This window comes from Neltuma alba, unplaced genomic scaffold, assembly GCF_004799145.2.
Source record: "Neltuma alba isolate B1F8T4 unplaced genomic scaffold, ASM479914v2 tig00011422_pilon, whole genome shotgun sequence".
NCBI classification, from domain to species: domain Eukaryota; kingdom Viridiplantae; phylum Streptophyta; class Magnoliopsida; order Fabales; family Fabaceae; genus Neltuma; species Neltuma alba.
Window position 1 is genome coordinate 322089 of NW_021636106.1, and position 16392 is coordinate 338480.

The following is a 16392-nucleotide window of genomic DNA, read 5'->3' on the forward strand; positions in this document are numbered from 1 at the left end:
GCCTGAAGCAATGTTTCGATCCAAAATTATGTCCAAGTGTGATGTATACGCGACAACAAATCCCAACACATTGATTGCAAATGTTTGACTATACAAATACATACGTAAAATGTATGTAATCCTAAAAACTAATATGAGTACAACAAAAACACAAAGATCTTGCATTATACTGCCTCCAATCTTTAATATAAGAGTTAACCGACTAATTTGAGTAGATTAAAAAAATTAATTAAGATAGTTATTGGTAATAAATAGGTATTATTTTTCTTAAAGTATCATTACTAATTAAGTATATTTGTTAAAACTACTATTATTACGATAACTATCTTAAAAAAACAAATAAATATAAGAGACAAAATAGATTGTGGTCTTATATTTATAATCAAAATAAAAACTAAACAAACTTTTATATTAAGAATTAAAGGTAATATATATATATACGTACACATATGCGTCGTTCTTCTTGTTCTCTTTTCATTCTTTTCTTTTCACCACAGTGTTTTTATCGCCCTTCAAAGCAACCAGATTAACCGTACGATATTTTATTACTACTACCTTCAGTCCTTAATATAAGACCCTATTTGACTTTTATTTTGGTCCTAAATATAAGACCATAATCCACTTTGTCTCTCATATTTACTCATTTTTTTCAAGATAATCCTTCTAATAATTATAATTCTAGTGAATACACTTGATTAGCAAGGATATTTTAGGAAAAACAACATCTATTTAGGACAAATAACTAATTTAACTTACTTCTTTAATCTCCTCAAATTAGTTAACTGGCTCTTATAATTAGGACCGTAGGTAGTATTATTCTTCAAATAAATGAGAACAGGTTCAAGAGACGCGTATATTGCTAGTTCACACACACACACACACCGTGGTATTGCCTCCAATTAAGATACATCCATGAAAAGTCATAATTAATCATTCTAATCCAGTGTCCTACATTAAATTAGAGGGGAAGGAGGGAGGGTTTAGTTAAATATAATCAATTAGATTAAAGCAAAGATTCCAGAACACAAGAAAGAGAGAGGAAATCGGTTCATGTACAGAGTTGGAAACGCATAGAACAGTGTCAAAAGTGCTATAATAAAATGAATTAATTAGCCTGGCTAATAAAGTGTATCACCCGCGGGGTGTGCTTCCTCTGCTTTTATACATTTAATTTCTACTAATTAATTCATTAATACGGATTACAAAATCCCTTCTTCTTTAAATCGTTTAAAATATAAGAAAGATGCTGCGCAGAACGTGACGCTCAATTCAAATGCAATGCACTTTCTCGAGCACTAGTCCATCTATTATATATTGCTGCTTATTTTTCTAATGCAAATCCCAATCATTAGCTTCTCTTTTATTGTTATTCTACTGTTTTGTTGTTTGTTCGTCGAATTATTGGGTTCTATACATATACACCCACAAAACAGCTCAATTGATTTGTACGAACACATACTCTGATACCCAAATTTATGCTGAGATACCTTTACTTTCTAGAAAAAATTGACTTGTTATTATCATGATTAACGTAGAAACGACAACATTAAAGCAGCGGCTGGCTGGTTGGCTTGCTTAGTAAGAAAGAAAGATGGGAGGATTATATTCGTTTATCAGTTTAGAACAAAGTGATTTCAAAAAATAATAATCCTCTAGTTTTTAACGTATGATGACCTAACTGAAGAGTTAACTTTGGTCCTCAAATTACTCTTAATGATATTCTTTTAATAATAATCAAGTAAGATAGAGATGAATGCTATTGAGAAAAATAAGTAGGATGTTTAGTAAAAAAACGTGTTATATTTATTATATCTACTCATCTAGTTCTCCATATCTAATGATTTTAATTAAGTTTTATATTAAAAATTATAAAAAAAATATTAATTAACTTTTTTTAAATGTAAAAAGTGAATTTTTGTGTAATCCAGGAAAGGATTTAGGGAAGATAAGGCGTTTGGGGAAAAGCGAAAGAGGGGGAAGCGTAAATAGCGGAATAGGACAGAGTTAGAAAATGGCAAGCAGGGAAACAAGGCATCGACATTCTCTTTGAGGAATCTGTTTAGGGATCAGTTAACAATTCTTTTTTAAAAAAAAAAAATTTCCTCACTCTCTCTTCCCACCTAATCCTTTCTATTTTTTTAATTCACTCCTCTCCCTATTACTGCATTTTTTTAATATCCTTATCATCATATTTTTTTATAAAAATAATAACTGCATAGTCATCAGCAAAAATTTACTACATTTATTTTAAAAAATACATGATTGTTAAAAAAAATTAACAATACTAACTAAAATATGAATCAACTTGTGGTTATTTTCCTCTGGGATTTGTCCAAGTGAAAGTGATTCGTTGGAATTTATAAATTAAATTGATAGGTTTGTTTCTTGCTGGAAGCTAAGTCAATGAATAAAATAGGAGGGGGGATAAAGAGGCGTGAGTGATAAGTGGGAGGGACGCGTGTAAGAATCTCCGCCCAATCCGCATTGCATCACGTGACCAAAAAAGCGGGGTTGCGCACCTTCTGGGGTTCACGTGGCCAACTCACCAAACCTTCTGCTGGGCCCCGCCAATATTGGGTCATCCCCCTCTGCCCCGCTTCCTTTCAAGTTTTTATTAATTAAGCAACCATTCCCAAAAGCAACTCCTCATTAAGCAAAAACTCAAAACCAAACACTTCGCTCCACAAAACGGATCACAAATTAAATTAAGGACTCACTCACTGTAATATTCGACCCAGAAAATTTAGGCAAAAAAAGTAATAAACCTGTTTTCAATTAATATAGCCAGATCATAAAAAATAGGGAGGGGGTGAGTAGAGGGAGGGGGGCATGTGAGGAGGGACGCAATAAGGAATCGTCTTTATGAACAAAATGACGTGAAACGGGGACCCACCCAGAAACGGGTGAATAAGGATGTATGAGAGAGAGTCTGTTATGTAGACGTGAGCATGTTACGAAGCGCACGTGACCGGGGACGCATCCCCTCACGTGCGCCCATTCCCTGCCGCCTCGCGTGCCTTCCCTCCTCCGGCCCCGTTACGTCTCCTTTCCTGCCCCCACCATCCTTTCTCCCCCTGTTGCTTCTCTCCCACCATTTATTCATTCCTTCTCATTTTCTTTCACAAATTAATTCCACAATTAGATTTCCCACATCAAATTTATTTATTCCCCCCCTTTTTTTTATTAAGAAGATACGCCATCTTGTCCCCAAAAAAAAAAAGGAAAAAAAAAGACGACACGCCTCACAAACAAACGCTTATAATTGGATCCTTCACATAACAGTTTTTTAAAGTGATGGGAGATTTATTAGTTTATGCAAAATACACATGGATGCCTTAGTCCGAACCAGGCACTTATATTATTCATATTAAAAAAGGCCGAAATTGGAGGAAGCTGTGGCCATCTGGTGCCTATATATACATATATATACACACACAATAAAGTGATTTATATTTGACAATGCGTTGGCAAACAAATGGGCCTCCGCAAAAGGAAAAGGTGGTCTAAAATGTTATTTGTTGTTATTATCACTCTCTCACCAACATTTGTTTGTTTATGATCACCCAGATATATATATTTTTAAAAAAAAGGTTGGGGAGAATTTGACAGGAGGGGAGTGGCATAAATAGGAGAAATATTTGATATTTTGATGGGAAGATATTATTAATTTGATTGAGGAAGGGTTGTGGAGGAAAAAGAGTGGTGGGGGAATAGGAAGAAGGGAATGGATGTGAAGGCACGTGCCATTAGAGTAGGTGCTGGGTGGATGGCGGTGCGTGTCGCTTTCGCCCTCGTGAAGTTGTCACGTGGGGGTGAGTACTGGGCCCACTCCCTTAAAAATAAAACTCAGTGGGGGCATGTGCTTTCCCCTCTCTCCTGACCTGTCCTTCATGGGTCATTCAAAAATCTGCTACCCACTGGGCCCCCTCCCTTCTTTTCCTCTTTTTTCCTGACGTGGCTCCCTCACGTGCCCCCTTCCTACGTGACCCCACCACCGCCCCCAACCGTCCCATACCAGCATACCATACCCCCCCACTCTCCAAATGGGTAAGAGCAGCCTCCGCCAACATCATGCAACATCTCCTTCTTACACCTTCGTTTAATTTCCCGCACCCTTGCCACAAATATTTGTCAATGCACATGTACTAATAACTTACTTTCATTTCACCCAAAAAGACCTACCTTCTTTCAATATAAAATTAGACACAAAAGTGTTGGCAAAAAAAAAAAATTAAACACAAAATATATTAAGCAGTGCAGCATTATTGAACCCAACATACTCAGTTTCTATTACATTGCCCGAGTTGGGCCTCCGTTTACGGAACCCATGGCTGAAGATTGGGTCAGAGAAGTTAGGCCCGAGAAAAATTACGATATTAACAGAATTGGAGGCTCTTTGCCACGTCTAAATGTAAACTTCTTCACGTTCCTCAACCTAGCTCAACTTCCCGGAGCTTGCTTAGCTTAGAGTTCAATATAATTACGGAGCGAATTTCAACTTTAACCATTTTTCTTTTTCTTTTTGGGTTTTAAACAACAGATTTGCTGGTGCAGTTGCTTGAGCTATGGCCTATAAAGTAGCTCAAGTTTAATACCTGAGTCCCCCGGGGGGGGGGGGGGGAAGAGATTTCAATAGCTGCATAGGGCCCAGTTGAGATTCAACTTCTACTTGTGACTTATGAGACATGTTAATTTACCCAAGACTAGAACACGATCATTACGTATACACATTAAGAGTTACAGAATTTCTCCTAGCGTTGCCAGGAGATTGGCAAACAATAAGCCTCACAATCAGATTACCTCAGGAAGATCCACCCCCACCCACCTTCTCCATCATAGTGGAGTTGACCACATTCTTGACAAACATGTAAAAACATTGTCGGCAACAATTAGGCATTAAGGTGGACTTGTGAAAACGCTCATTATCACCCCTATGACTGCATAAAGAGCTCGAGGAGCTTACGCCCAGCTTTTCATGCTCCAATCGACAAGCGGCCAAGATGGTGTGGGTTGAGTGCCTGGCAATTTCCTTGAATGCATCAGCACCTGCATCACCAATGTCTTCTTCAATGTGTTGCTCTAATTTAAGGAAGTCACGTTTGTCATTCCATTGCATCAACGCTTTATAACACACATATGGTATGAAGGGCCTAAGAGATAAGTTATGTGAAGTAAATCAATAACAAAAGAAACAAGGAAGTGGCAGCATATGAAAACTAGCACAGCAGTCCAGCAAAACTTAGACCACGGTTTGCTCCAGCTACTGCTTTGGTATGCAGATGAAATTATGTAAAGTTTTCAATCAGCAATGATGTGTGCCTGTTAGAAAGATCAAAAGGAAAAAAAATACCTAATCGTTTATCTTTACTGAGGACTTTCAGATTGAGCTTGACAAGAGACTTGATCTCGTTTTTAGCATCTTCACTTTCTTGCGAGTTTGCATCCCCAGTTTTTTTAGACAACCGCTTTTTTTCACCTGCATCCCTGCTTGACGAAGACGCACTACCAAACTTGCCATCAGAAGGAGCAGAACCCACTGAAGTTACTACCCAAGAAGAACTACTTTGTTCCTTTGCAAAATTTCTCTCCCCATTTTCACGATGGGGAGCACATAGAATGCTACTCAGCGCTTTTCTAGGCAATGAAGGCTCATAGCATTCTTCCAAATGAGAAGCTTGGTCCTTAATATTTGTTGTCCCCTTATGCGTGACCCCACTATGCTTTTTCCCTCCCAACTCTAGAGGCCAGCGATTGTCCATATCCTTATTAAAACTAGAAAAGCTGCATCGCTTCTCATTTCCTGTGGATCTTCCACATGAATGAAGTTTCAATTCTTGATCATTACAATGAATTCTTGGTGCTTTTCTAGGTCCTACAAGTAATCCCTGTGGAAAAATGCTGCCTTTATGATGAGTCTTTCCCATCATCTTTGCTCTCTCCAGCATTTTCCAAGCCTTGTTGACATCTTCTGAGTCTCCCTCATTCAATTTGTTATTAGAAGGGCTACCATGAATTGTAGATTGCTGATGGCTCATGGAAGCCGAAGAATGCATTTGATATGACTTTCCATGAGATAAGGAATAAGTGTTCTGCTGTTTACCATGTCTAACACCAGATTCAGACGAATCGGAAGAGAACCTTAATGAACCATTTCTCAAGGCATTCCAGTTTTCACGAAAAGCTCGTATATTACGTTGCACATTGCGACATCGGCGCAATGTGCGGGCACTCAAGTCACGACTTATATCTTTGTTTCTATTCACCCTGTCAGGTAAAGGGGTAAAACTTATGTCATGATTTCTATCTTTGTTTCTATGCGCCCTATAAGGTAAAGGGGTAACAAGAGGAGACGGTCTTGACCTTTGGACCCTCTGGCTGTTTGGCTCTCTCACAATATCAAGGATTGTTACACTTGACTCAGCTGTCGGTATGTCACATTGATGGTCTACATCGTTATTGTCATTAATTGCCCTGGAAACAGTACAATCTTGACAAAACCAATCACCTTCGGGCACAACATATCCAAGGCCAACACAATATGTATGAGAAGCAGTATCACAAAGATCACATAGTAGAAGAAAACTTTCATCTTCCTCGCCGTTACAGACACTACACCTAGTTTCAGCATAAGGATCCGCAGGACCTGTTGTGATATTTCCATGAACATGGTAAACCTACAAGAGACTAAAGTTTAGCATTCTAATATTTGTTAAGTTAAATTTAACACACAATATAGCAAAAATCATCAACATGATGCAATAAAAGCATAGCAGAAAATCCGTAGACAACAAGCAATAACTAAATTAACACAACCAAACTTGTCGCCAACAGAATAAATTGGGAAAAACTTAATACGGGGATAAAATGGAAAGAAATTGGCAATTAAAAAGAGGGGTGGGGGGGGGGGACACTCAAGGAAGGTGTGAGACCTGGTCACGAATAGGGACTCTAACAAGACGCGAGGAGAGGAAGACGCCGGGCTTAGGGGGGCGACGAACGGTGGAGAATCTTTGCCGACAGAGGGGGCATCGAGACTCATGCTTGGACCATTCCATGATGCAGACGAAGCAAAAAAAATGATTGCAACAATCAATTTCACCTCTGATTGAGGTGGCATGATCGGCGTAGCAAATTCCACAAGAATCAGGTTGGTCATCCTCGAACGAAGGTGGCAAGTCGAGGTGATGATCGGATTCCTCCTGGTCTTGGATTTTGAGCCGTTTATTCGGGGAGCTCGGAACAAACGACATTGTCGTGTGAGCTGAGCTCCGAGGCGGTCCTCAAAAGAACCAGTTATTCCGTTATCGCTTCAACCAAGGTACGAACAAGCAGAAGCGCAAGACCAGAGAATGCATTTTTTTGCCCCCTTTTGTTTTTTTAAGGTCCTTCGAAGCTGAATAACTGGAGCGGCGGAAATTCCAGCAAAACGGTAATGGAAGAGGATAATGGACAATTCACAAGTGTCAGATTGGCCCAGTTCGTTTTTCTTCAATGCCCTATACTAGTTTCAATAGGCCCAAATTCCTTGCATTCGGATCAGCCCAACATAATACTGCTGATGATTATGATGAAAGCCATCCTTTATCGACCGCAACAACAACGTAACAGAAGGTACCAAATGGCAACTGCGGAATGGAAAACTCATAAACTTCTTCAATGACAACTGGCTTTTTGCAAACCAGAAAATTAAAAATATGTGTTTGAGGGAGATTACAAGTGAAGAAACTGAAAGCTCAGTTGTAGATTGGACTCTAAATGGAAGTTGGGACTTTAAAAGACTTGAAAAAATAATTAACACAGATGCTCTTCAGCACCCCGCCAGTCGTTTACCTCCTAATGAAGAAGCTGGAAATGATACTTTAATTTGGAATGCTACGGGTGATGGTCAATTCAGCATCAAGAGCGCCTACTTCCTGCTGGAGGAAAATCCTATCTCTCTTTATAGTCCTATATATAAACGCATCTGGAAGTGGAAAGGAGCAGAAAGAATCCGAGTGTTTCTTTGGCGTGCTTTTAATGACAGACTTCCTACAAATGCCTGGAGAAGCACCTGGTGGCAGACATCTCCAGTATGTACCTATTGTAATGAGGGAACTGAAAATCTCTTGCATATCTTGAGCGATTGTGTTTATGCCAAATCCCTGTGGATAAGTATTTTAAACCATATGTACTGGGACTCTTTCTTTAACCTTGCTCTGAAAGACTGGATTGCTGCTAATCTGTCTAATGATTTTAGCAAATTTGGACCTGATAACTAGGAATGCTTATGGGGAGTGGCTGTTTGGAAACTATGGAGTTGGAGAAATGAAGCTATCTTTTCTGAAAATTATGAGAAGCCTCATGATCCAGCAAGTGTAATCCTTAATATATGGCAGAATTATACTTTGCAGCAAGTTCATCACCAAGCAGTGGAGCAAGACCCTGTCAACTTGAATTCGAAATGGACTCCCCCTTCACTTGGATGGATCCAAATCAACGTTGATGGTGCAATGGTCAAAAACTCTTGCAAGGCCGGATGTGGAGGGGTCTTTAGAGATCATAATGGCAACTGGATAGTTGGTTTTACCTATAAGATCGGAAAATGCAATGTACAAGAGGCTGAGGAATGGGCTATTTATAAAGGCCTAAACATAGCTTGGCAATTTGGATTCAGACAGATTATGCTTGAGTCAGATGCAAAAAATGTTATAGACTTATTATTAGAAAAAAAATTCTTGCAACACGAGCAATCTGATGATCAGAGAAATTCAAAGTATGCTTAAATACAACTGGAAGGTAAAGCTGCAAAGAACTCCCAGAGAAAGTAATGGAGTTGCTGATGCACTAGCCAAGAAAGGGTTATCTGAATCCTCCTTATTTGATGATCTAAGGGCAATTGTGGAAGCTGTGAAACTGGGAGCTAGTCCCCATTTATTCTAGTTTTTTTCCTTTTGGGCTTTGGTCCTCTTTGTTACCAAAAAAAAAAAACAACAACAACAACGTAACATAAACACCAAAAATGTCAGATAAAAAATGGGATTCTTTTGACGATGTCTTGATTTAGTCGGAATTTACATATTCTTTTTTTCAATCCCAACGCGAACTACATGCATGTTTTTTTTTTTTTTTGCCAGCGAACTACATACATATTTTAAATCAATGATATATTATACATATTAATTATTAACATTATCTCGCCATTATAGATGTTGTAAGACCAACTTATTTTTATTGATTATATCACTCTGGAGAGACCTTAGTTAGCTGGGAAATTTAAAAAACAAAAAACCAAAACAAAACATATCTTGTCCTCGAGATTTTATTATTGTAGGAATTTATGACACGGTGTTATTCTTTGTTTATGCACATCAATCCATCTACGCTATTTAAAAAAATCATAAAACAAAAAATTGGACCAAATCGGCCAGTTCAATTGGAAAACTAATGAACCGACAAGTGATCCGATCAAGAGTTGAACCAATGTCGAATAGGTCAAATCAGTGAAAACTAGTAATGAACTTGTTTGAGCAATTATGTTGCTATTGGTTTTTTTTTTTTAATTCAGCTCTTAATATTTTAATCACTATAAATTAGAATGAATTTTAATAATGATTTTAGTATCAATTATTATTAATTTTAGTTATTGAAGTATTGTAAATATCAAAATTCTCAATATTATTGCACTTTTTTATTGTCACAATCAAACTATTCTTATATTTCCTTATATTTTGTTATTAGTGTTATGAAATGGATCTAAAATGAAACCACAAAAGTAAAATAGAGAAAGATGAAGACAAGAGAATGAGAGAATTTTTGTATTTCTTTACTTGCACTACAATACAAATAACATGCCCTATTAATAGGTATAGTCTTACAATTGTCTTTAAATGACAAATAGTGGATAATCAATCCCATGAATGTGAATAGAGGTGAGTTACAAGAGTGAATGGATAGTGGAAGAGTAATGGATAATGGAGAAGTAATAGATGGTGGAGGTAGTGGAAGTTATTTGGAGAAAATAAAGAGGAATGGATAAATAGACATCCACATAATATTCATAACAATTAGTAATTATTAATATTGTTGTATTTTTTATTTTTAATTAAATTATTTTATTTTAATATGACCGGTCTGGCTTCGAATTGATTCTTGTCTGGCCAATTGACGTTCGAACTACTGTCACAATCGATTTAGTATTTGGTTTGGTTTTTTCTGCCGGAAAAAAAATCTATGAATGATGATGTAGGCATCAAACTCTGGGGATGACTCTAGCGAAGTTGTTGGCATTAATTTTGGGCTTTTGTAAAGTGTCCTAGGGTGCCAAGATCCTCTGTTTCTTTATGTTTTTATATGTATATTATTTCTGGTTTACGCTTAATCCAGGCTTTACTGAAACTGCATTGCTCATATATATATATGAGCTGAGAGATAAGAATACTCAAATTTCTGATCTTTCTGCGTGGAGGAGTTGGAGAGTGAAGACTCCCTTTCTTTGGGCCCCTTTGGTTCAACTACACATTGATGCTAAGCTGTAATGCAATCTTCCTTATCATAAATGGGTTTGCATTTGGGTGTTTTATACTAACTTTCCCTCTTAGTTAAACACAGCTCTTAATATAAGATCCAGCTGATTAATATAAGAAAATTATTAAAAACTAAACTACTTATATATTAATTTATAAGTGAGGTAAATTAATTTAAAAATAATAAATACAAATGCTTTAAATAATTTAAATAATTTAGTAATTTTTTTATTTCTTCAAATTAATGAACTGAATTTTATATTAATAACGGGTAGATATCAGCTCACGGGTGGGCCGACAAACTATTAGCTGACGTATTAGCTTACGTGTGGGACAACAGCAAAGCAAATAACTCTGGTGGGCAAGAAATATAAACCATGATGTGCTGTCTTGATTAAGAAATGTCCTCTCTTCTAGTAGAACTGCTGTAGAATTTGGAGTAGAAAGTAAGCCTTTCCCTGTTGGCATGCCACTTCACCATGACTACTCCACTACACAAATGAATACTCATACAGTTACAATTACAATCATCCAGAGCGACGATCAGCTTCATAAACACAATTAGCATCTCACAGGAAACATGAAAAAGGAGCTATTGAAAGCGTTCAAAGATCGCCAAGCTCGAAAAAGTGCTTCACCAAAGCATCCAACTCTTTCTGGGAGCTTCCTTCTGGTGCCACCGCTTCTAAAGCCGCTTTCTTTAGCTCTTTCGCTCGTGCTCTCTGCGTGCTATTTTCTTGCAACGATCTCTTTATCACCTCACTCAGCTCCGTCGCCTCAGGAACGTTTTCCGTTATCCCCTCGGCGGCTCGAAGTCCCGCACCCAGTTCATCCACTATCAGCTTCGCATTCGTGTACTGGTCTGCACCCATCGGCCACGTCACCATCACTACTCCGGGGACTAGCCCTTCCAGCACCGAGTTCCACCCACAGTGCGTCAGGAACGAACCCACGGCTCTGTGACCCAATATGGCGAGCTGTGGCGACCACCCTCTGATCACCAAACCCCTTCCTCTCACTCTTTCCTCGAAGTCCTCCGAGATGACGCCGACGTCTTGCCCCACGTGTCTCTCGTCTGGGCCCCTCACGGACAGAATGAACTGGACCCCACTCACTTCCAATGCGGTGGTCAGCACCTCCATTTGGCTGCTGGTCAAAACAGTGCGGCTTCCGAAGCAGACATAGATCACGGAACAGTCGGGGCGAGAGTCGAGCCACGTCATCAAATCGTGACACGGGACGGAGCTGGAGCCTCCTCGGTCGGCGGAGCCCCCGTCGTCGCCATCCCTGGGCGGCAAAACGGGACCGACCGCCCACACACGGTCGTGCCCGAGGTCGGTCTTCATGTGATTCAGGTAAACTTGCTCCAATTCAGAGAATGTGTTGAACACGATACCCCAGCTAGCTATGTTGTCCAGCATATTTTCCCTGTGAAAATCCCATTCCGGGTCTCCTTTCTTGTTCTCCCTATAGTGACGATTGATTTGCCACCAAGGGTATACCGGAGAGTTGGGAATGTTAGAGAAGGAAATAAGAGAGGTGGCACTGCCCGGGTCTGGATTGACGGGGAGATGGCGCCAGAGAGAGTAGGAGAAGGACAGGGCGAAGGCGCCGGAAGGAGAGAAGACGAGACGAGGAATAGAGAGGTCACGGGCAAGGTGGCGGGTCCAGCCGAGGAAGAAATCGGAAATGATGGCGACGGGAGGGGAAGGATGGGATTGAACCCAGGAAAGAAGGAAGGGGTGGTGAAGGTGGCGCATGGAGGAGACGAGAGGGAAGAGGCGCTTCTGGTGAGGATCGGGGAGGAGGAGGGGTTGAAGAAAAGGAGCGTGAGAAAGAAGAAGAGGTTGGAGCAGAGGGAGGTTGGGAGGGGTGATCAAAACGGTGACGTAGACGCGGCGAGAAACGATGCGTTTAGCGAGATCAAGGAGAGGTATAATGTGGCCGGAAGAAGGGAATGGATAGGCAAGGACATGGAGGGGTTTGCGTGAAGGAGTCATGGTGATGATGCAGTAGAAGGAGGAAGATGAGGACAGCTTGAATTGAGGGGAAGTATGAAATTATGAATAAGAAGGGAGTGACGGAAATTGGAAAGCAGAGCTGCGACTCCTTTTGGAACCTTTTTGTTCTTTCTGGGGGGCTTCCCACGTCACTCCTGACGCCATCTCTATTTTTTAATATCTTTATGTTGACTTATTACATCATCCATGACTCCCTTCCGAAAGCGAAAGCAGGACGAAAGTAATTGGAGGACCCACAACCAATTAAAATAAATTTTTTTATACATTTATCTTAGGAGAAATCATAAAAAAAACCTTAAAATTTGAAAAACGCATTTCAAAAGCCATGACAATTTTATTGTGGATTTCATAACTTTATGATATATTATTATTATAAAAAATTATAGTAAAATTGTCATATGTCTCTATACGTGTTTTTCAAATTCTAGAATATTTAATTGTGATTTTTTTATCTTTAACGTCATAAAATTATTTTTAAAAAACTAATTCAAACTCCTCTTAAAAAATATAAATATTATAGGCATGAACTATGGAAGTAGCTTTACGTCCGATAAGGCCAGGGGACTACAAAGTTTCCACTTCCTTTCTGATATTAAATGAGTAATCCTTTTGTCATGGTTTATAAAATATGGAAAAAAAATTTATAACGGTTTACGTTAAAATGTTCAAAAGTGTTTATCAATCGCTGATTCAAACAAACACTTAAATTTCAGATCCATAACCATATTATAATATTAAATAAAAATTATATATAAATAAATTTAAATATTTAAAAATTTAGGGTTAATATAAACTTTAGTCCATTTAGTTTGTCTTGATTTTAGTTTTGTTCTCTCAAGTTTTAAATCATAAATTTTGATTTCTTAAGTTTCTTTTTATTTATAATATTGATCCTATAATCCAATAAAAACTTAGATCATTATCATTTTGTCCTTTGAGGGACCAAAATCTATAACTTGAAACTTGAGAAACCAAAACCAAAATAAGAATAAGCTTTGAAAGATCAAAGATTATATCAACCTAAATCTTGAATAAATTAGAATTGCAATAAATAAATATTTAAAATTTGATTTAAATATTTCGTAAATGTAGACTTCAGTCATTGAGTGTTAACATAATGACAGTGATAATAAGCGGGAAAAAAGGTTAATGGAGACATTTGTCAGACGGCGCCCCACCCATAGCCCTTTTTATCCGACATCTCTTCGCCTTTTTATCCCACGTGGCTATAGTCTATAGACTATACAAGTTTCCTGTGCATTATTTAGATTCGAAGAATAAGTTCTATTATTTTACAATGTATAACTAGTGCATTTTGTTCTATTACAATTCTATGACAAATCTGAACAGTGTCTGAGAGTTTCTGTTTTTTCAAATAAAAACATTCTTGGTCTGCCAAATATTAAATTTTAACACTGACGATAATGATCCTAGCAGATTTTAAAAATATGATAGCTATTATATATATCTTACCTATTTCTTAATCAAAAAGTAGTAGGAGCATTTCTTCTTACATCAAACAGGTGCTTAAATCCGTGGCAGCATGAATTTTCGTATCTCACTATCTTATTGATGATTATTATTATTATTATTACTACTACTCCACCGCTTATGATTAAAATGATGCTTGGTCCGTTTATTGAGAAGGAAGATCATATCCCTTGTTGAGCAGTTCATCATTTGAATTTTAATTCAATCATAGCTAATTTCAAAATCCACGTCTCAGATGCTTGTTATTTACTGTGCATTTAGGGTCTCTACACAACTGCGGATTTGGGCTTTTGATTTAACATTTCCGATGTGTGTACTACTTTGGTTCTTATTATAAATTATTCGTAAAGAAAATTCTTGATTCTAAATATAAGTTACTTATAAGATATTTAATTATTATTTTTTAATTTTACTCTTACTTAATTCTTGTTGGAAAGATTTAAAGAAGAGAGGGAGGTGAAAACGATTTGTAAATGCAAAGGGAGAAAAAACCTTCAATAAGAGTAAATTTGAGAAGTTTTATCTGTCTGATAAATTTGTTGATATATAAAAATGAGTTACAAATTACTTATAATAAAAACAAATGGATATGTAATAACTAAGGAGTATTGCATACGTGTGCGCGTTTTGTCAGGGACCTATTGAAGGCCTCAAGCTGAGATATTTCACGCACCAATCTCTGATATAATGGCGTGCAAGTTACGTAACATTGTCATCACCCACCTTTGAACTACACAAAACTTTTACTACCTTTTAGTCTTTTACTGGTTAAGTGCAATTATGGTTTCATTTACAGTTTGCTGTCCTCTACCTCTAATAAAGAAGCCAGCCCACTTTTTACCCAAATTAAAGGATGGAATTTTGCTAATTCTGGTCCTGGCCATCTTTCTCTTATTGCTATCTTACCGCGTTTTTTAGCCTTATTTCGTCTGAAAACGACGAGGGCAGTGCCTTGAGCGATTAATTAAGATAATGCTGCATTTATTATCTACTTTCTTGTCTCTTTTTGCATATCAATTATACATATACGCCCCTGATTATTGAATTATTTCAATAGAGTAAAGTTGTTCCAAGCATAATACATATACATATATATATGTTACTTTTACTCTCGATTGATCCTACTCGTATTCTTAACTTTCCACCTCTGCATAAGCAAGTTGCACTACTGCACTTGGCATAATTCAAGTTACTTGAATGCCAAGAAACACTAATGTCTTCTAATGCTGCAACGAAAGTGATATTGTTATCTAAAAATATCTTTAAGGGCCCCCTCTGTTTAATTCAGCTACTTGGTACATTAAAGATTTTATCTTTTATATTCTGAGATTTGCATCTCTGATTAGTCTTGAAGACCTCAGGTAATATATTCTTATTTTCTCTCTCTCACCAACCTTGAGATTTTGGGACATGGAGGGCCATGAAGCTGAGAAACTCTATGGAATACCTAGTTCAAGCTCAACCCAGCATCCCCAGTTTGCTTCTGCAACAGAGAAACCCATTCTGAACATGGAAACAGTGGAAGAGTACCATGTTTTGGCTCATTTGGATCAATTTCAAAGCTCACATTACATTCCACTTTACTACTCACAAGTTCATCACCTTCCTAGTAGTCTGAATCAAATCCAACGGCACAAATCCTCTCCAGATGCATCCCTTCACAGTAACAACAATGAAGTAAAAGCCATTGTTGATGATCAGAAGAGAAGAAGAATGCTTTCTAACAGAGAATCTGCGCGCAAATCGCGAATACGGAAGAAGCAACAAATAGAATCCCTTCAGTTTCGTGTAAATGATCTGCAAACTATGAATGATCAACTCTCTCGAAAGATCATCGGCTTACTGGAATGTAATCAGCAAATGCTCCAGCAGAATGTTCAGCTTAAGGAGAAGGTTTCCTCTCTGCAAGAAGCCCTCTCCGAATTGCTAATCCCCAATGGCCCTGTAGCCGAGGTTTCGCAGGCATAGTGCTATTGACATCTATTAAGGTACTTCCAAGATATAGGACTGAACTTTATTACGATGAAGAAGCGATTGAATTCTAATAGCAAATGTTTGTTGTGTGCTTTACGTATATTATTGTCTAAACTCATAATATTGCAATTAAATCAAGGGTCTGATCCTCGAAATAGTTTGATTTCGCAAGTCAGTTAATGGAAATGAGAAACAACACACCCTAACACAATTAAAAAAGGTTTTCTATTTCTTCGTCAAACATATCAGTCACCATGCTTCATGCCCATTTTTATGAGATTATTGAAGTGAGCGTGTCTCATTTATCCAAGGCATGCATGAGATAGTCACCTAGAATGAGGCCTCGTGTGTTTTTCATAGACTAACTTTCGTGAGAGGGATCTACCTGGGATCCATGATGAAAT

The 16392-nt window shown here is 37.9% G+C and overlaps 3 protein-coding genes across 5 annotated transcripts; 1 reads left to right on the forward strand and 2 right to left on the reverse strand.

Annotated features, from left to right (window-relative positions):
* Positions 1-4651: 4651 nt before the first annotated feature.
* On the reverse strand, positions 4652-7360 carry LOC114713298 (uncharacterized). 3 transcript variants are annotated; one of them, XM_028897907.1, is made up of 3 exons: positions 6930-7360; positions 5351-6674; positions 4652-5046 (listed from the first exon to the last, which is right to left on the reverse strand). In XM_028897907.1, exons 1-3 carry the CDS (start codon positions 7248-7250, stop codon positions 4802-4804), a joined length of 1890 nt encoding a protein of 629 aa, XP_028753740.1. In that variant the 5' UTR covers positions 7251-7360; the 3' UTR covers positions 4652-4801. The 3 variants fall into 3 exon arrangements, with proteins under 3 accessions (XP_028753740.1, XP_028753741.1, XP_028753742.1); XM_028897908.1 differs by having other exon boundaries at positions 4652-5150; XM_028897909.1 differs by having other exon boundaries at positions 7100-7267.
* Positions 7361-10867: 3507 nt separating this feature from the next.
* Positions 10868-12543, reverse strand: LOC114713325 (flavonol 3-O-glucosyltransferase UGT89B1-like). The gene has a single exon (XM_028897943.1). The coding sequence runs from the start codon at positions 12500-12502 to the stop codon at positions 11108-11110; it is 1395 nt and encodes a 464-aa protein (XP_028753776.1). The 5' UTR covers positions 12503-12543; the 3' UTR covers positions 10868-11107.
* A 2881-nt stretch (positions 12544-15424) lies between these two features.
* On the forward strand, positions 15425-15982 carry LOC114713319 (basic leucine zipper 43-like). Its single transcript, XM_028897934.1, has one exon. It carries the CDS (start codon positions 15425-15427, stop codon positions 15980-15982), a length of 558 nt encoding a protein of 185 aa, XP_028753767.1.
* The last annotated feature ends 410 nt before the right edge of the window (positions 15983-16392 follow it).

Coding starts and splice junctions, on each gene's coding strand:
- LOC114713298 (XM_028897907.1), bottom strand. CDS start 7,250: ATGTCGTTTGTTCCGAGCTCCCCGAATAAACGGCTCAAAATCCAAGAC. Junction 6,675..6,929: donor GAGTCCCTATTCGTGACCAG/GTCTCACACCTT, acceptor AGTCTCTTGTAG/GTTTACCATGTTCATGGAAA. Junction 5,047..5,350: donor CAGTAAAGATAAACGATTAG/GTATTTTTTTTC, acceptor TTGGTGATGCAG/GTGCTGATGCATTCAAGGAA.
- LOC114713325 (XM_028897943.1), bottom strand. CDS start 12,502: ATGACTCCTTCACGCAAACCCCTCCATGTCCTTGCCTATCCATTCCCT.
- LOC114713319 (XM_028897934.1), top strand. CDS start 15,425: ATGGAGGGCCATGAAGCTGAGAAACTCTATGGAATACCTAGTTCAAGC.